This window comes from Ochotona curzoniae, unplaced genomic scaffold, assembly GCF_017591425.1.
Source record: "Ochotona curzoniae isolate NIBS_2020 unplaced genomic scaffold, NIBS_Ocur_1.0 scaffold_3835, whole genome shotgun sequence".
Lineage (NCBI taxonomy): Eukaryota > Metazoa > Chordata > Mammalia > Lagomorpha > Ochotonidae > Ochotona > Ochotona curzoniae.
In genome coordinates this window covers 332,757-352,850 of record NW_024467114.1, presented here as the reverse complement: position 1 = coordinate 352,850, position 20,094 = coordinate 332,757, and the positions used below count along the sequence as shown (strand labels likewise).

Below are 20,094 nucleotides of genomic sequence, written 5' to 3'. Positions count from 1 at the left end.
CCTACATGTCATTTCCTGTCTTTTTTTTTTCTGTCAGTAAACTTGCAAGTGTCCATTTTCTCGCTGTTTTCACAGAGTCTCTCAGTGCTTTGTCATTCTGGCTTTTCTGCTATTTGTGATTTCATTTATTTGAATTTTTCTTCTGTGTCCTACATTCCGATTTCTGTTGGAAAATCAGGCTGTTTTTTCCAATTTCTCTTCATTACTTATTTACTTTAATTTGTTGTTTCTTTTTCAATTAGAAAGACGTAGAACAATAGAGATAATCCTGTAAACACAGGTTTCATTTGTTCTATGTAGCTTTGTATGAACTGCTCTCCCTTCTGCTTGATTCTAAGCAGCAACACCTATAGGTGATCAGATTGCTCTGGAAAGAGATTTACAAGTGAAAAACCTACAGCAATGAAAAGAAGATCAAGTTAATTTTGCAGGATGTCAACTCAGAGTATACATGCTTTAGGAGCCTGACTGTATTCGTTGTGGAAAGTAACATGGCTCAAATAATCACATTGTGATAACTTCAGACAAATATGTGTCACAAAAGTAAAAACCATACAAGTCAAAATGGCTTCAGATGGCAGATATCCACCCAGGTTGGAGAATACAGTGAGATCTAGCAACACCAAACTCACAATTTCAGGAATATATGAAAATGTTTATGGCTGTGACATTAAGACAGATATATTGAGCTTTTTCTTTTAATTGAAACGAAATACATTAAAAGATCCCCCAAATTATGGCTGGCATAGTGGTGTTATCAGGCAAATCCTCTGCCTGCAATGCCAGAATTCCACGTGGACACTCATTCACATCCCAGCTGCTCCACTTCCGAACCAGCTTCCTGTGTATGGTCTGGGAAACCAGCAAACGATAATCCCAAGTAGTGGTGGGGGAATGGATTTGGAGGAGATGTAAAGAGGGTGTAAGAAAGATGTAAGGTTGTGAGGGGGATTTAAGGGGGTATGGGAGAATGTGGGGGTGTGGAGAGTGTATGAAGGGATGTGGGGGGTGTGGAGAGGGTGTGGTGGGGGCCTCGCCCCTCCCATGGAGATGGGAACAGCTGTGGAAATGCCCAAGAAATAGCAACAAAAAGAGTATCCGGAATTATCACATGCACAGACCTGCCAGATCACACTTCAGGCCCAGTTAGGGTTACCTGGCTGAGGTGGCACCACGGTGCCACGTTCTCTCCCCTAAAGAATCCTTGATTGCCAGTTACCCTAAGCCCATCTTGGGGCAGGGGACAAGCTGGAAAATAAGCTGCCACATATAAGCTGACAGGTGTGATCTGTTGCTGATATAGACAAGGGTGTGAAGGGAGAGGATCTGGATGCTCAAGGTACTCTAAGACGCTAGTGAGGCCAGCTGGGTGGGAAGAAAAGGAGGGGGAGTGGGTGCTTCATTATGCTGTCACCCTGAGCCCCACTAGGTTGGCCTGATCTCTCTTCTCAGGTAGAGTATGAGGAGCCTCGTGCCCAGGTCAGCCAAGATCCCACCTTGCTGGATGGTGTTTAGGACTGGAAACAAAGCTGGTTCTGGGGAAAGGACATTCCCAGCATCAGCCTCATAGCAGGAAAAACATGAGATTTCCAGAAACTGGGAACTCCTTTGCAGAGGTGTGGACTGACACCAGTGAAGTCTGCCTATCCCTGGCCCTGTCCATGGTGCTGAACAAAAATAAGGAGGACAAGCTTTGGGATTAGGAAGGACAAAGTTTAATTTGTGGACAGAAGGGACGCCAGCAGACTCAAATGTCAGGCTGTGTGGGTTCTGTGAAGGGGTCACCAAAAGCATCCAGTTCATATCATGGCACCAGGGAACTAAGAAGGGCTCTCCAGAGGCCAAAGCCAGGGTCTCCAAAAACAACAGCATGGGCTCCCAGCAAGGCAGAGGCCCACAGTGCCTGCTCTGCAGGGGCCTGTCACATTCCAGAGTACCCAACGCAGGCAGCCAGTGCCCTGTTCCAGGATGAGGATGCTCACTGCTTCTACTCTGAAGTAGAAGTGCTGTGGGAGTTGCTGTTTCCTGATGTGCTGTGGGCGGAGCTGGCTGTCTCCTGATGTGTTGCGGGTGGAGTCAGCTGTTTCCTCCTGTGTTACAGATGGAATGCACTCTCTTGACTTTGCTGAATGGTAGATTGCTGTGAGACTTCCACAGTCTTGCACAGTTCCAACAAAATGTGAACTAACAACTAGATGGTAACTAGCTCACTGGAGGTCTGGGGCAGTGCCATAAACTTGAAGAAGTCTCCTTGACATTGCACTCAGCTCTTCTATGTTCTCCATCCATTGGGACATTCCTGGAACCCAGGAGCACTGCCAGCACCTAGCACCCATCATCTCATAATCAGCTCCCTCGAAAGGGCTTCTAAAAGAGCATTCTGCTAAAGGAGAACCATTCACACATATGGTAAGAGGTTTCTTGTCCTTCTGTGATCAGGAAAGAAGACAGCAGGGGGCAACTCAGGAACAGCCTAGAATAGCACATGGCCCCTTCCAAAGACCAGGACCCCACAGAGTAACAAGACACACCCAACACAGAGGGCCCATTTCTCTGATTTTCCTTTGGTTAGTCTGTTTTGTGCCTTCGGCAGCAAGGGCTGATCTTAAGAAACATTCATCGTAGGTTCTGAAGGTGAATGTATTAGTAGCTGGTCTATTCTAATCATTTGACAACTGCTTTGCTAAAACAAGGTCTGGAATCTGGCATTCTGAAACCCTCAGGAAATCACTCAAGGTGAGGCTTCAGATAAACCAAAAACATGAGACAGAGACCGTTGCATCAGCACAGGAGAGTCAAAGCCAGAAGCAATGACTTTGCAGTCTCATTTTAACATTCCAGGTATGCATGGTTGTAGAGTTAGGACCATCTTAATTGCTAATCTCTCAAAGGAGGGAACGAACCATGTTAATTAAATTCACTGATGACAGAATATGTGGGTGTGGATTAATCACTTCTAATGACAGAACAATTTTCTTTAAAAGTGAATTTTACAAATAGGAACTGGAATTAACTAAGAGAACTTTTAGAGCACTCATGGCAAGCTCTACCCAGTGCACAGACTACAGCAACTGCTAACAGACACCACCGTGAATTCACTCTCTGACCAGATGTGCCATGCACCTACCCCATGTATAAAGCTACGGCAGAATAAGGGAAATGCAAGTGCACCTCTTACCTGTGCAGTCACACACATCAAGGTTCAGTTTTCTCTGGCACCATCAAGGATGGAGACATGTGTGTACAGCTTTATGCCCTGAGCAGGCATCCAGGGTACACTTGAGCCTTAAGAAGCTGGGATGTCACTTGGGCACAAATTGAGAGTAAGATACCATTGTGCCCTCAAACAACACAATGCTGACAGGCATTCACAGGGGGCACGGACTGTCAACTGTGTGGCAGTGACATTGATATGGACTCAGGCATCCAGGTCAGCCAACCAGGCATTCACAGGGGGCACGGTCTGTCGACGGAGTGTAGTGACATCAATATGGACTCAGATAGCTAGGTCAGGGTCACCAGTCTGGGAGTCACACTTCCCCTATGTGTAATTTTATCTGCCCATTTGTTAGTCAAATGACTCCTTTCTGGGGGTACCTGCCCTTACCTGGGACCTGAGGTGGGCAGTGTCATACAGCCATTCCCCTTTCAGCCTGAGAGTCCACGCTGAGGAGAGCTTCCCTTGCTAACTTCTCTCCCTGTGGATGCAGAGAACAGAAAGTAGCAGCCCCTCTCCCTTCTTGGCCCACTTTATCCTTAAATATGGCCCACATGTGTCAGTATTCCTCACCTTCTGAATAAACCTCACCACTTGGTAGGCCTTATTGGTACCTGTGCTTAAATTGCTTTAAGAAAGAGGTAAGAGAGCCCAACACAATAGCCTAGTGACTAAATCCTCACCTTGCACCTGCCAGGATCCCATATGGGCGCTAGTTCATATCCTGACTATTCCAGTAGAGGACAGCCCAAAGCCTTAGGACCCTGCATGCATGTGGGAGACTTGGAAGAAGCTCTGGGCTCCTGGCTTCGAATCAGCTCAGCTCCAACCATTGCAGCCACTTGGGGAGTGAGCCAGTCGGCAGAAGATCTTTCTGCATCTCTCTCTGTCTATATATATATATATATATATATATACATATATATCTGCCTTTCCAATAAATAATCTTTTTTAAAAAAAAGAGGTAAGAACCTAGGAAATATTGGGCCCAAATCTCAATCAGAGCAGTGTCATTAGGATAGTGGCTACTTTGCATGCTAAGCCAGGGATCCTACAGGGACCCCAGGGGACCAAGGAATGTCCCTGCCACATGGTGTTTGCATACAAAAGTCATGCTTTCCCTGTCTGCCATTTCTGAACCTTCGTCCATTCTTCCTCTATTAAAGGGAAACAATCTTTAACTTGTGCTGGATGAAGGTTTCATCTGCTCTGGACACAATCCCATTTCCTCCACTGCATGGAAGCGCCCCTAGCTCAAGGCCGCCACTAGTGACATGAAGTAGAGGACGGAGGGGGCCCAAGCACTGGTGTGTGATTACTTCCTTACTTTGACAACAAAGTTGTCCTGAGCCCACATGGCTGAGAGTGCAGGGACAGCGCCTTGTCATACTGCTTCATCTTGTCACACAGCCTCAGGTGAGTCCTTAACATAGCCATGTTTCAGCCAATTCCTTGCCTACTCACCTGGTTGGACCTCTATCCATTTTGGGCTCGCACACCTTATTGTCCTCTAACACTTTGCAAGTTCTAAAAAAAAAATTTTAAAATTTGAGACCTTTTATGAAGTCAGCATTATTTTGCTACTAAAACCAAAGCATAACGAGATATTAACAAATGAAACACAACAGCACATTGAAACATTCACACTATGGCTGGTGGGGATAAAGATGACATACATAGGTGAGCTGCTATTCACAAACTGAAACACCACAAATCACAACAAAATACAGAGACAATCATCTCTGTAGAGGTGGGAAAGGTATTTGGTAAGATTCAAGATCCAGCATGTTGAAAAAGAAACCTTTCAAACAAACTAGTCATATAAGAAACACATCTCAAAATAACAAGGTCTACTATGACAAATCCACAGGCAGTAGCACAGTGATGCGGAATGATGTGTTTCCCCTAAGATCTGAAACAAGGACTCCACATTCCCCCAGACTTACTCAATATTATATTGCAAGTCTTAGTATAGCAACTAAGGAAGAGAAGGGTGGCCAAACTGGAGGGGAGGTAGTCACAGTACACATGTCTGCAGATGATGGTTTTGTGCAGAGAAAACCTAAAAGCCTGCCTCCTGGGGCAGGGGGTGGGGTGGGGAAGAACACCTTGTGATAATCAATAAATGAACTCAATAAAGTTACAGGATACAAAATGAACACACCAAATAACAGCATTTTATGATCCAAGAAAGCAATCTCAACCACACTGGATACAGAAAGTAAAATACATTGGGAACAGTTATTTAAAGAAATAAGAGAGCTATACAATGTGGAACAAAACAACAGAGAACACAAAAAATGATGTTTCATGCACACGGGTTGGAGGGATTCATACTGCTAAGTGCCCCTAACACCCAAGCCATCTACAGAACCAATCAAAACCCCACCAGAATGCCAGTGACATTTTCTATCTCAATATTTCAATTAAGTAAATAAATCTTTCTGGATGTCAAACTTTAACGTTGAGTGCTAATTGTCAGAGGTTCAGAGGAGCAAGGAGGCAGGCAGCTGCGAGGCTCTCCCATCAGACGCTAGGAAGGCTCTCCTGGTGTTGCCCAGCATGGCGAGAGCCTGCAGACCCAGCACGCCACCACTCACTTTCTCAGCAAACTGCAGGGTTTAGCTGGACACAGTTCAAGGCAGCGACGAGGAATGGTACCACCTGACCTACTCAGTATATTTTGTATACTTGAAGTGTCCCACTGAACCCCATAACACGTTTAATTGCTGTTACTGAATGATAGACATGTCTTTCTTTAAAGAAAAAAGATTTATTTATTTTTATTGCAAAGTCAGATATAAAGAGAGACAGAAAGGAAGATCTTCCATCCGATAATTCACTCCCCAAGTGACTGCAATGGTCAGTGCTGCATCGATCCAAAGCCAGGAGCCAGGAACTTCCTCCAGGTCTCCTACGTGGGTACAGGGTCCCAAGGCTTTGGGCCATCTTCGACTGCTTTCCCAGGCCACAAGCAGGCAGCTGGATGGAAAGTGGAACAGCCGGGATTAGAACCAGCGCCCATATGGGCTCCTGGCATGTTCAAGGCTAGGACTTTGGCCGTTAGGCCACCGTGCTGGGCCTGACATATCAAAGACAGTATAGATTTCAAACCAAGCAAAATCTCTGGCTACTACTATGCAGTGGCAGGACAGCCAAGCCAGGGGCATCGAGTACAGAAAGCCGCAGCAGCAGTGAAGCTCTTCCGGGCACGACCTGGTTCCTTTCCTTTGGAGTTTTGATAGCTGTCCTACTCTTTCCGTGTCTTAGACGCAAGGTGGTTTGAGGGAACAGAGGAGGGATGGTGAAGGACACGGGAAGACTCCAGGGCAAGCTGTGTCCATCACGTCGTGAAGATACCTGGTGAGCGTGCACATACTGGAACACACCTTCAGTGTGTGTGTGTGTGGCTGCCTGCAGGCAGCTTGCCTTAGGAACGCCTGTGGTGACAGTGCCAGAAACACCTGCTTCTGAATGTGACCAATCCCCCAGGTGCTTGGAAGAGGATGCTGAACTCCAGGAAATGACACAGCCTGCCTCGCCCTCAAGGGTCCCTGACTCTTGCTGGGACTGTGCCCTCCCCAGCAGGACTGCAGGGACAGATATGCAATGTTTCATATTTGTGGTGATCCACTGTGCAACAAGAGAAAATACAGGAATCTACCAGAAAAAAAACACATAGAACATTAATACACAGAAATCATTGCAGACAACATATCCTGAAATACATTGGATAAAAAAAAATTGTAGAAATACGTAGATGGGGTAGTCAGTGCATTAAACAGTAAGTAAGAGGTGAGGGGTACTAATGCCAAGCATCTATTAAAAAGGTTACAGTAAAGGAAATGTTAAAGACACAGCTTAAGTGCCGGCTTTTATAATAATCTAAGTGTGAGGTTGATTTAACTGTAAATGATAACATAGGCAATATGGCTATAGGAGAATAACACATGAAATTTTTGAGACCTGGGTTCTGGATAACATAAATTAAGGTTGATTGAATCTAAAAGATCGTACGGTACATAGGAGTCGTAAGTGCCTTCTTTCCCAGGCCGGGTCGGAAACGAGCAGTTGGGAGATGAACTGGCACACACTAGATCTGACGTCACAGGCAATGTTTAACTGGAAATGCCACCACATCTTCAACAAAGGACTTGCAAGGTTCTTGTCACACACACAAACTAAACACTCTGGATGAAGGCTGTGCCAGCTACCCTGCCTGGGTTCCTTACACATGGTGTGATGTTCAGGGACTCCCAGATCTAGGCCAAGAGAACCAACACCTGTACTTCAACAATGACTACCTGGAGAGAAGCCTCCTTAGATGGTTTAGAGGCTGGATACTGCTGAGCCACCCATGGCGCTGAGAGATGGAACACGTGGCTGCTGTGAGGACAACCCAATTTGGGGCTGCTCTGTGAGCTAAGTCACTGAGACACTTGACTAATGACCAGTACCTTAACCGGCCCCTAAAAGAGGCCATGGGAGGAATGCTGCACACTGATGCACAAATGGCCTCCCCTGCTTTGGAGGGTAGATCGCTAAAAAAATGAGGGCATTTAAGTTGTTGTGACCACATTTTTTCAAATTATAATTTATTCAAGCATTTTTAATGTTTTAAAAATTTATTCTAAAACTCAGATGCTTTACTGGTATCTGGAGACCAGCTCCTTCTTGGGCTAAAATGCATACAATTAATCATTTTATCTTTCTTCACTAGCTTCCAGAAGATTCAGTGGCTTCAAGGTAGCTTTTCAATATGTGCACCATGTCTGGGTTTTAGAAGGTAGAATTTCTAAAGAAAACAATCTCTACAATTCTGGCTGGTAAGACACATCTCTTCACGTTCAAATTAATTCAGTTCTTCACCTGGGGCCTTTTAAATCTGGCATTTTAAAACCAACCATAGCACTCTGATCTAGCACCAAACAGGGCTCCAGCTATAGCCATCACAAAGATAGCTTGTGACATTTCACAAACCCAACTGTGGACTGTAGAAAAACAGGAAGATATTCCTACACCACTGCAAACAAAAGAAACCGCATTTCACATAATAACACAGTTAACTTTCATGTTTTCAATATCCAGATCAAGATAAGGAGGCATTTCCACGCACATCAGAACTTTCCAGAAGATGTGTCAGGGTACATGAATGGTAATTCGGGGACTGTGCCAAACACGGAGCTTGCTCAGCTGTGCTCCAGCAATGTCAACACAGAATGAGCAGCCGGCTCCTTCTCTATACCTCACATTCTTTGCTTTTGTAGAAATAAAGCACATGTATTGTTTAAATCAAGGGCCGTGATTGTTGATGCATGAAATAAGAGGTTAGGGAAAGCCTGCTTTCTGTCTGTGCTTTGGCATAAAGCTGTTGGTCTTAAAATAGTTCTTCTGACACAGTGCCTGCAAGGAGTCATCACCTAGGTAACAGCCCCTATCAGTGAAGACTGTGGGGTGCTGTTTCCTTTAGACCAAGGAACGGTCACGTGATGTGAAGCCCAATCAGTGTCTGCATGCTCTGTGGAGACATTCAGAACCCTCACATCTATGGAAACATGTATATTATCTTGAGAAAACACTGCACAAATGAGTTCAGATGGCTCTTCAGTGATGTGCTTCAAAGGTTACCGAAGAGTTACTGCTTGTCCAGGGGAACACCAACCTGTCTCAGCTCACCAAATCCTCCTCTGTTCATGTCACACTGCCCACCAGACACTAAGGACTTCACACACTTTCCTTCCTTCATCATTCAGTGTCACAGCATATATTAAGAACTCTAACTTAGCCATGAACAACAGCTACACAGTGAACACACACAGAAACCCACACAGTAACTCCTGAAGCTTCAACTTGATTAAGTTACACTGTACACCACACCATGTCTCCCTTGAACAAAATCATATTCAGAACATAGAACAAAAATCTAAACTTTGAGCATAAATAAGATCTGAGTATCAAAAGGTCTTCCAGGAAAACCAAAGATGATTATTCCAGCTCTTTGATGTGGCATGGGCACAGCAACAGGAAGACAACACTACTTCTCCTACATGGCCACAGGCTTCTCAGGCACAGATCTTGGAGCCATGGCATTCATGGTGGGTCTCAAATGAGTGGAAAGGTTCTCAAATTGAGGGAAACCACGGATGCTTTCAAAACACCTGACACAAATTCTATTCTTCTACACACTTTGGAAGTCTCAAGGTATTTCTCATAAAACAGTACACGGTGTGCATTCTCATCAAAGAACCGGTTCTGACAGCTGGCAGGAGGTGCAGGGGTCCGTCTGCCCAAATGCATACCTGGAGGGCCTGGCAACAGGAGGGGGCTTCCCTCAGGCATCGTGGTGCTTCAAAGACTAAACAGTGCTGAAGCCACACATTGTAACATGTTCCCAGGGCCACTGCCTTCGACTCAAGAACCAAAAACATCCAGATATGTCTTTTATTGAAGAGGCAGATTTACAGAAAAAGCAAACAGAAAAATCCTCCATCTGCTTGTTCATTCCCCAAATGGTCATAACAGCTGGAACTGAGCAACCAGAAACCAGGAGCCAGGAGCTTCTTCTGGATCTCCCACACAGGTGCAAGGACTTGGGTCTCCTCCACTTCATTTTTAGGACAGAGGCAGGAAGCTGGACAGGAGATAGAGCAGCCAGGATAAGAACCAGCACCATCTGGGATACTGTGCTTGCAAGTGGAGGATTAGCCACTGAGCCAAAGCAGTGGCCTCTATCTATCTACTGCGACCACAGACTAAGGGATCATGTCACGTAAGTTCCATGAACTCCAATGGACATGGAGCTGGAAGGTACCAAGCACTCTGTAAATCAGATTCTCCAACCGGTCAAGCTGTGCATGCACAGGGTGACCAGCAGTCAAGGCCTTACAGAAACACCAGGGCTCTAAAGTAGCCATCCCAAGCAGGTGCTTTCCCACAGTGGTGGGTGGCCTTCAGCAGCGCACTGTGTGTAACCTAGGACCTGTTTCTCATGCAACCATGGGGAGGGTTTTCCCAGTCACCCCAGGCCTTAACTCAAAAATTTTGCCCAATAGGAACGAGAAGTACGTCTAAGATTGGCATTCAGAGTTGTGGGGGCAATTAACACTAGTTGAAATTACGACATAAAAATCTGACAAGTGTGGGTGACACCTAAGACAGACCCAGAAAAGCACCAGGAGCCTGAGAGAACATTCAGTCATGGCACAGAGCACACAGGGCACAGCCATCCCAGCCCTGCGATTCCTCAGGATAAGCCAAGGAGCCCTTGAGTTACTCCAAGAATGTGCGTGGCTCATGTCACCAGGTACAACAGCTCACTGTGACAACAGGGGCTGCAGTAATAGCACAGGCATAAACTAGAGCCGTGCCTGGGGAATACCCACTGCCCAACAGGGATCTTCACTTACTTGTGCTGGCTCCAGCAGAGATCTATCGTCAGAAAACTGTGTAAGCTCACAGAAACTCAGGAAAGAACAAAAACGGAGATGGGCTCCAAACAGCTCCAAACACGCTGGCTATGGCTGGCATTTATGCCAACAACAGATGGAACAGCCATCAGTCTCACACCTTCCAAATGATTTAATAGAAGATTTTTTTATGTGTCCCACTATATCATCATTTCCATTCATGACTGAATTCATTTAGATCTTGGATCCTTACAATCTTCAGGCTACCAGGAAAGTACTGCTACGATAATAGAAATTTTTTGGCTAAAATATTTATTTCACTACATGGGACCCGTCTATGTCATCTGAGTAGCGTCATCAATAATTCCCTGAATCATGGAATGTTTAAGTACAGGTGTGCTCACAATTCACAAACCACACCTGTACTCAGACCTGCCCACGCCCACCCACAGTGGGACACCCACACCACTCACTGCATAGACCAAACCACACCTGTACTCAGACCTGCCCACGCCTACTCACAGTGGGGCACTCACACCACTACACAGACCAATTGGAAATTCTGGGAGGCATTTTCACCATCACTTTCTGGAACAGGCGAAGGACTTTAGGGACATCATAATACTACTGTGAGTTCACTTAGTAGCCATTCCTCGGCACCTTGCATGTGCCAGGTGGAAACCAGCCTTCAGCCCTGGTGGAATGAATGTTCCAATAGGCCTTCTAATAAAATGATGTCCATAACAGCCATCCACCCTGCAAAGATGCCCATGCCCCACCGTTACTCCAGGCTTGCCACCCCATGAGGGACCACGTTTCCCAAACTGGGATTGCATGCACGCATACAAGCTCTGTGCAATGCCGATAAGGGTGGCTGCTGCTGGCTTAGGAACGCTGCAGCACTGGGCCAGCAGCCACAAGGAGGCAGAGTCACTCCTGCTGTTCCCTCCAGATCACTCCTTGCAATGAGATGATGAAAGTCCGGCTAAGCACCCCTGCCTGGTGGAGAGTGGAAGCGCCGTCCTCTGCCCACTCCCACTGCTCCTACCAGATCCATCACTTCTGCCATTCCTCCCAGTGCCGCCAGCTGTACCTGTTCCTTCCCAAACCACAGGCCAAGATGACAATGAGTTCCCTGGGTACCCCTGTGCTTCTAGTTCTGGTTAGACACTTGCTACTGCCTTGCTAGACACTGCCTAGTGTTTCTCAAGACTTACCTTTTGTTCAGGGGGAAAAAACCTACACATTTACACAAACCAAAGTTCACTGTATAGTTTTATTCACCCTATACTAATCCCTTCCTTCCAGGCAAAGCAGAATGTACTGTCCACCTTCCTCTGGTGAGGAACCCTGCAGGCCTTCCCTGTCCTTACTTGACAGCCTGGATGATGGAATGTCTGCTTATAGCTGGGATCACACAACTGAGACCCACTATGCAGGGCTACTGCCCAGGAAGAAAAAACACTTCAACTGCCCTGACAAGGCATCCGATCACTTAAGAACCATGATGAAACTATCCAAACAGGTCCATGTCATCAGGCCTGCTAACACATCCTTCTTCAATGTAGCGAAACAAGAGAAATACAATCAGAGGTGAACCTTGAAGCTGTGGCTGAACTCACACAATCTCACAAAGCTTGAAAGGGCTGAAAGAAAGCACTTCCTTTAGAGTCTCCGCCTGGCAAATTTCTTACGACCTAAGTCAATGAAGCAGAGACAGGGCTCGGGAGGACTGACTCCAATTCTAAAAACATAGTTCTGCTATTCAACAGTACTACAGGCAATACAGCACTGTTTCATGAATGAAGACTCAAAGAGGCAAGCTTCAGAGGCCAGCGCTGTGGCATAGTAGGTTAACCCTTCACCTGTAAACTGGATACTAGATCAAGTCCTGGCTGCTCCACTTCTGATCCAGCTTCCTGCTCATGTGCCTGAGATGGCAATGAAGGACAGCCCACGCACTTGGCCCCATGCATGCATATGGAAGACCCTAAAGAGACTCCTGGCTTTATCCTGACCCAGCTCCAGTCATCATAGTCATTTGCGACCAGCAGATGGAAGGACTCTCCTCGCCCCTGCCATCCCATCTCTCTCTCCCCTCCAGCCTATAACTCTTTCAAATGGACAAAATAACATCTCAGAAAAAAAATGTCAAACTTCATTGCTGCCTTACTTTAACAACCTGTCACAGCTCCCCAACCTTCAGCAACACCATACCCTAGTACACAGTAGCTGTCCCCATCAAGGTCAGACATTCTACCAGCAAAGACTATAATTCCCTAATGGTCCAGGTGACTTCTCACCACCAACTTCTATTACTGAAATTTGATTGAGATCTGTCATGGGAAAATTTTTTTTTATTTTGAAATTGTTTAAACTTAGAAATAAAAAAAAAAATCTTGGAAAAAAAAACACAAAATGCAGGCAAATTTTTACTCCATGAGTTTCTCAAGTCATTTGTTCATCAATCCCCAAGATGAGTCTTCCAAAAGGTATCAGCCACCACTGCAAAACAAAGGAAAATGGTCATTTCTGAGCATATACCCAATAACAACTTTCAAGGCAATATGCTATAAGTTGGTGAAATCAAGAGCAGCTTTTTGACAGCCAACTTAACTTGAATCCAAGACAGCCCAAAAGCACACTGCACTTGAACCCTGGGAACCGAGAAGGTCCTTGGGGGTGAGTGGTTCCTGGACAGTGTACTGTAAAATCACTGCTCATTCCAGAAATGTAAGCTTGGAATATTGTAGCACAGCATCGTTTAACAACCAAATATATGAATTACACAGCAGGAATGATTTTGAAAGTCTTCATTAGTTAATACATGTGTTGAAAACAAAGATTGAAAGTATGTCCTGGTTTAATATCATGAAAAACACACAGCTCAGAAGAACCTATGTTTTAAAAACATAAAGAATTCCACAGTTCAATACATAGTATAGACTTTGATGGTAAATAAAAATAACTCCATCACTAAATAAAAATTATATGCCAGGTTTTATTCTGTAATGTTGGCATATTTGGTGCTGTGTTATTAAATTATACTGCTCGAGGTTGGCAAGGTGGCACGGCTGGTAAAGCCCACTGCTCAAGAAAAAACATCATCCCATATGCCTGCCACTTCAATCCCAGCTGCTCCACTTCCCATCTAGCTGTCTCTGGGAAAATCAGCAGAAAATGGCCCCATGCAGGAGACTGGGATGCAGCTCCTGGCTTCAGCCTGACTCAGCTATCAGTACTACAACCACTGGGAAGAGAACCAACAGGTGGCAGACAGTCTGTAACTGACTCAAAAAAATAAATGTTAGAATCAATGAATGAGCTGTATTGTTATAACTACAACGCCAGAAAATATATACACGATTCCTCTAAATTATACCAGATATTAACTCTGAATGCTATTAAATATAAAGATAAAAGACCTTTGTAAGAAAAAACTGTAATGATTCAATGTAACAAAGAGAAGCCTGTAGTTGTATGTCACTAATCACCATCTCACCTTGATTTAACCAGTGACATAAGCTCTTTCAAGTAGGAAAGTTAACAAAAAAGGAAAATAAAAATTTTTAGTTTTATAGCTATCACGGCTTGTCATGTAGCTTTCTCACACAGTATTTTGTTTGGCCTTCACACTAAGACACATCTAAAGGCAGATTTTAAACTCCTTAAACAAAAAAGTTTAGGAGTAAATAAACTCCCCTTAAGGGTTCCTGTGCCTCTCACCAGCCTGGCATCTTGAGCAAGATACAGCCCCTCAGGCCTGAGGCCCCTCCTGAGGACTGGTGGGGTGCTACAAGCAGGACAAGGCCCAGCACATGCTAAGCTTTCCAGGATGCCAGCAGTTACTGCTCCCGCCATGTCACGGTTAGAAAGAGGCGAGAACCTGAGCACCCAGGCAGAGCTTCAGCACATCTCCAGAGCAGGGGAGGATACGGCAGACAGATGACAAAACACACGTGCCCTGCAACTCGTACTGTCCTGTGAAGACTGCCCTGTGGGCATCTACCTAAGTCTGGATCGAGGCAGTGCTGAGCAAAAGCTGAACAAAGTGGGAAAGTTACTCACGTCCCAAAGCAAGGCAAAGAGAAGCTCATGCGCTGTTCTGGAAGCTAAGCTAACAACAATGCAGGTGATTACCCAAGCAAATAAGACCCCAACCATAGCAAAAAGCAGCATTTCCCTGTCTATGCAATGACACGGTAACTGTCAAATTCAATGGCTACACCTTTACCCACAGTCTGTTTAACTACATTTACTTACACAATGATGTTATTAATAGGAATATGGATCAATTTCACAAAGAAGCCAATGAATCCCATTATAGCAAATCCTATTGCTGTTGCCATGGCAATCTTCTGGAATTCTGTATTTAAAAACACAAAATCCAAATCAATTTTTGCACTGTCACTGAAAGTATAGGCTCATCTGACAGGTTTTTAAATTCCCACTATTTCTTGATATTTAAGGAAACAGATATAAAAGTACACACTGACCTACTAAATTCATCCATAAGCAGTGAAAATATTTACTCTTCTTAGCAAATAGCCAAAATATCAAACAAATAAATAATGGATGGGAGAAACATGTATTTATTCTTTTTTTATAAAAACAAATCTAAAGTGATAGTTTTTATCATAACACATCAACTACTAAAGCAGAAACACAACTTTCTAGTATATTATAAAACGTCTAGTGTCTTGATATTATGAGGATCCCAAACCACAGCCTAGAGAAATGAAATTAGGCTCAGCACAGTTTTACATCAGGGCTTCAGGCCTTGACCTGCCACAGGCTCGGACCCTTTCTGGCTGCCTTCTGCAACAGTTACCATCGAACAATTACAATCACTGTTAGTTACAAGACTTCCCTGAGGATTACACCCCTGTACTACATCTATTTGTTTACGTACCACATTACATAGATATATTTTACTACAGTCTGCATTATAATCCCAGTTCCTAGTCCAAGAGTAACAAATTCTGCTATACTTTTACACATATGAATCACAACACATAAAATAATTACAGTTTTAGTTTCATGTTAAAATTTGGTTCATTGGGATAGGGTCAGGGCAAAGGGTGCACCAAAGACTTTTCTAAAGTGGAAATAATTTGGAAATACCAATCTAATATCACCTGAAAATGCATAAAACTGATACTAGGAGCATAAAAATGTTAGGAAGTGATCTTTGCTAAAATACAATAAAGCCAAAATTAATTAAAGTATTGCCAGCATTAACATAATGGTTATCAGTCAATTAGATGTTAATAAAAGCAAAGGCTTAAAAAAATACTACTTTTTATCACACTAAAGCTATTACCTTTTCTATCAGGTTTGGTACATCTTTTAACCAGCCGAATTGAGTCCTTTACAAACTGCCGACTGGGTTCAACAAACTGCATTACCTGATCCATGATTGCCTGTTAAAAAAAAAAGCAAAAAAGAAAAAAAACACTCAATGGGATTACTTATAAAGGAAGGACTTACATGAACATGTAAACGATATCGACAATGGGTTCATGCAAGTGAAGGTATGGTCCAAGTAAGAAATTAACATTGTTTTGTAAATTCCAGCAGAGCATCAGATCAAAGAAAAGCATAGGTCTTATCCCTGATCTTCTCTGGCAAAAGACAGCAGGTCGTTATGTAAAAGGAGGTATTTCTAACAAAAGCGTAAACAACTGGCAATAGATCTAATCCTTATTCCTCCTCCTGTTCCTGCTACACAACAATGCTGAAATCCAACACTGTTTTCTGTGGGTACCCCATTTCTTTATTCATTTGAAAGGCTGAAAAAGCGGGAGGGGGTGGAAAAGCTAGTTCCCATTCTCTGGTTGGGACCAAATGCTCAAAAATGCAGCAGGAACCTCTTTTTCTGCCAAAGGCCACTTAGACACTAAAACACCAGTTACAAGCCATACAAGCCAGCTTAAAAACACGAGCCGTCACAGATGTACTGCATTTCCAGTGTCACCTGCAGTCACCCTGGCAGGGCTAGTCTAAGAGGTTTTAAGGCCTGATGAGCCAGATGTTTTCCATTCACAAGCCATCACCAATGCCTTCCACTGTCTGCACTAGCAAGAAGGTGGAGTCAGGAATGGAAATAGAATCAGGTACTCTGACATGGGACACAGGTGTCTTAGTCTCCATAAAGGCCTGTTCCTCTATGTACTCTACATTACTCAGAAGCCAGTATGTACCACCAAAAAGTTACAGTGTCACATGAATAGACATGAAAGTAGATTTCATTCTGATTGTTCTAAAACATATACATGTTTACAGAAGTATATTGTATGGATTGGACAGGAAGAGAATAAAATTTTAAAACCAAAACAGACTGATTACAGAAAGAGCCCCAAATTCTGAGAAATTACCACCTCAACTCAGGTATACACTTGTACTGCAAGGAAACATAATGTCATATAGGTTCATCTGAGCAATCTTCAACAGCTTCCAGAGTTGTGGCGTAGCAGCTGAGCAGGTCAGGAGCCGTGTGTCTCTGCTGCCAGCCCTCAGAACAGCAGCTGTGTGAGGGTTCTACTGCCTGGCTAGGAAATGCAAACTTCTCAAACCCATTTCCTCACGGAAGGTGGACAGGGGACCAACCAAATGGATAACACAGAGCAGGATTGTGGTACAGCAGGACACCCCCAGGAAAAGCTGCTCCGAATCCACCTGCTGCATGTGTACGACCCAGCTTTTTGTTGATGCACCTGTGAGGCAGCAGATGATGGCCCAAGTGCAGGGATACCTGCTACACACTGGGAGACCCGGATAAACGTGCCTCAGCTAAGGCCTAGCTGGGTTGTTGAAGAGCTTCCTAAGGAGGTAACCAGTAAAAGACCCATCCCCGTCTCTCCCTGACATCCAAATAAACTCTTTTTGAAAACAAATGGAGTTACATAAACAGACTCAAAGAATTTTGTAAATATTCTGAGACAAAAGCTACATTATTTCCCAGTTGTTCATTATTTCTCTTTGTTCTTGAAACCCAGGTCTTAACTCTGTCATCTCAGAGAATAGAACAGAGCATCCACCAGGGAACTCGGCTGGGGCAGGAAGATTAGCAGCTAACATCAACCCTCCCACAGCACAGCGCAGGACACAGGGCAGCACACAGGGTTACACACACACACACACACACACACACACGGGCCAGAGGCACAGCTCCCTCCTGGGAGACACCGCACACACACACACAGCACACAGGACTCCACACAAACACTCAGTGCAGGGTTACACAAACACACACGGCTACACACACACACACAGAGGCTCTACACTCACAGTTACACATACACACACTCACACACGGCTCCACATACACAAGGTTACACACACAGGGCTCCACAAACATTCACTCTCACACACACAGGCTCACGCACACAGGGTTACACAGACACACACACTCTCACACACACAGCTCCACACACACACACACAGGCTCCACACTCACAGGGTTACACATACAGACACACACAGGCTCACTCACACACACAGGGTTACACATACAGACACACATACTCACACACACAGCTCCACACACACACAGGCTCCACACTCACAGGGTTACACATACAGACACACACACTCTCACACACACAGGCTCACACTCACAGGGTTACATATACAGACACACACACTCTCACACACACAGCTCCACACACACACAGGCTCCACACTCACAGGGTTACACATACAGACACACACACTCTCACACACACAGCTCCACACACACACAGGCTCACACTCACAGGGTTACACATACACATACAGACACACACACTCTCATAGACACACGGCTCCACACACACACAGGCTCCACATTCACAGGGTTACACATACAGACACACACACTCTCACACACACAGGCTCACACACTCACGGGGTTACACGTACACATACAGACACACACTCACACACACAGCTCCACACACACACAGGCTCCACACTCACAGGGTTACACATACAGACACACACACTCTCATAGACACACGGCTACACACACACACAGGCTCCACACTCACAGGGTTACACATACAGACACACAGTCTCTCACACACGGCTCCACACACACACAGGCTCCACACATACAGGATCACACACACAGGGCTCCACACACACTCATACAGGTTCACACACAGGCACACACCCCACCCGACACTGCAGCTACCCACGCCCGCCCCGCCATCTAACCTAACTTACCCAACGCGCGGCCGACAAGTCGCCAAGGACACGTAGCACTAGGCGCACAGAGCCGACAGCCGGAACCGGAAACTCATCGGCGACGACAGCCCGCCCACCAAGCGTCCGTTCGGCTCTGGGCGCCGGGTCCTCGGAGCGCAGGCGCCGTGCTGCCGGCCACGCCCATACCGGGCTTCAGGCGCATGAGCGGCCGGGGGCGAGGTGTGCTGGTGCTTCCGGCTTCCACCGGAAGCTGGGCCTCCCCGCCAGCCTTCTGAGAGGAGAGCGCGTGGCCCGTGGGCGTGGCCTGAGGGAGCGGACCGCCCGTGGGCGTGGCCTGAGAGGAAACTGACCGCCCGTGGGCGTGGCTAAGAGGAGCGCACCGCCCCTGGGCGTGGCCGAGTGGATTTTCCTGTGTTCTGAACCCAGACCTTTGTCTGCCCTTGGTCGTACTGCCATTCCGTATTGAGCACCTAGTTATTTTCCTGCGTGTTGCACACTAGAAAGCCTCACTACTGCAGTGGCCCACCTGAACGTGGACTTGCCATCTCCAAGCCCATGAGGCACATCAGCTTGCCTTTGCTAGTAACATCTCCATGACTAAAAACTGAACAGTGCTACGGATTAACGAGATCAGATAATATTAGATAAAGTGGACTTTACATTGCAAGTGAACGGAGATGCAGAAATGTTTCGTAATAATGGATTCATAAGGAAGTAATTACAATTGTAAATTCGCATACTTGTAGTACCTGAATTTTAGAATATGTTAAATGAAACTTAACAGAAAGTCTACATGCAAACAGTCCTCTTTGGCGGTTAATAGCATGAGTCCATAAAACAAACTCAGGAAGGAAACAAGATTCAAACAGCACTATAACAGCCTTGCCCGTACTGCCCCGTAAGCATGCAGGCCGAACTGCACCTTCCCACCCGCCTCTCCTAGTGCCCCTGGACGGCAAGAGCTCCCACAGGAAACGAGCAGACACCTCATGCCTGCTTCCAGCCTGGGCTCGGCTACTGCAGGCCACTGGCGAGTGACCCTGGTGAAGAAACCACACTGGTGGTGGGAATGCATGCATGTGGCTGCTGCGGGAGACCGGCTTGGCCATTTCTCACAGAGCTGCATCGGACATCGGACTCTCAGCAGCTACTTCCAGGTGCTCAAGGTCACTTTAACTGGTGCCCACAACTGCCAATAACACCTCGGGCAACAGCTCAAAGATGTGAAGCCAGCCAAGTGTTCTTTGGGGGATACATTGATAAACTGTGCTAGGTGCAGAC

The 20,094-nt window shown here is 45.5% G+C and overlaps 1 protein-coding gene across 1 annotated transcript; it reads right to left on the bottom strand.

Moving 5' to 3' along the window:
• Positions 1 to 12,966: 12,966 nt before the first annotated feature.
• SEC61G (SEC61 translocon subunit gamma) lies at positions 12,967 to 18,928 on the bottom strand. The gene is made up of 4 exons (XM_040964995.1): positions 18,832 to 18,928; positions 15,947 to 16,046; positions 14,887 to 14,989; positions 12,967 to 13,128 (listed from the first exon to the last, which is right to left on the bottom strand). Exons 2-4 carry the CDS (start codon positions 16,038 to 16,040, stop codon positions 13,119 to 13,121), a joined length of 207 nt encoding a protein of 68 aa, XP_040820929.1. The 5' UTR covers positions 16,041 to 16,046; positions 18,832 to 18,928; the 3' UTR covers positions 12,967 to 13,118.
• Positions 18,929 to 20,094: the final 1,166 nt, after the last annotated feature.

What these genes read in the sequence shown, in the direction of transcription:
- SEC61G (XM_040964995.1), bottom strand. Translation starts at nt 16,040, where the DNA reads ATGGATCAGGTAATGCAGTTTGTTGAACCCAGTCGGCAGTTTGTAAAG. An exon ending in TACCAAACCTGATAGAAAAG is followed by an intron (nt 14,990 to 15,946) that starts GTAATAGCTTTA and finishes TTTTAAATACAG; the next exon opens with AATTCCAGAAGATTGCCATG.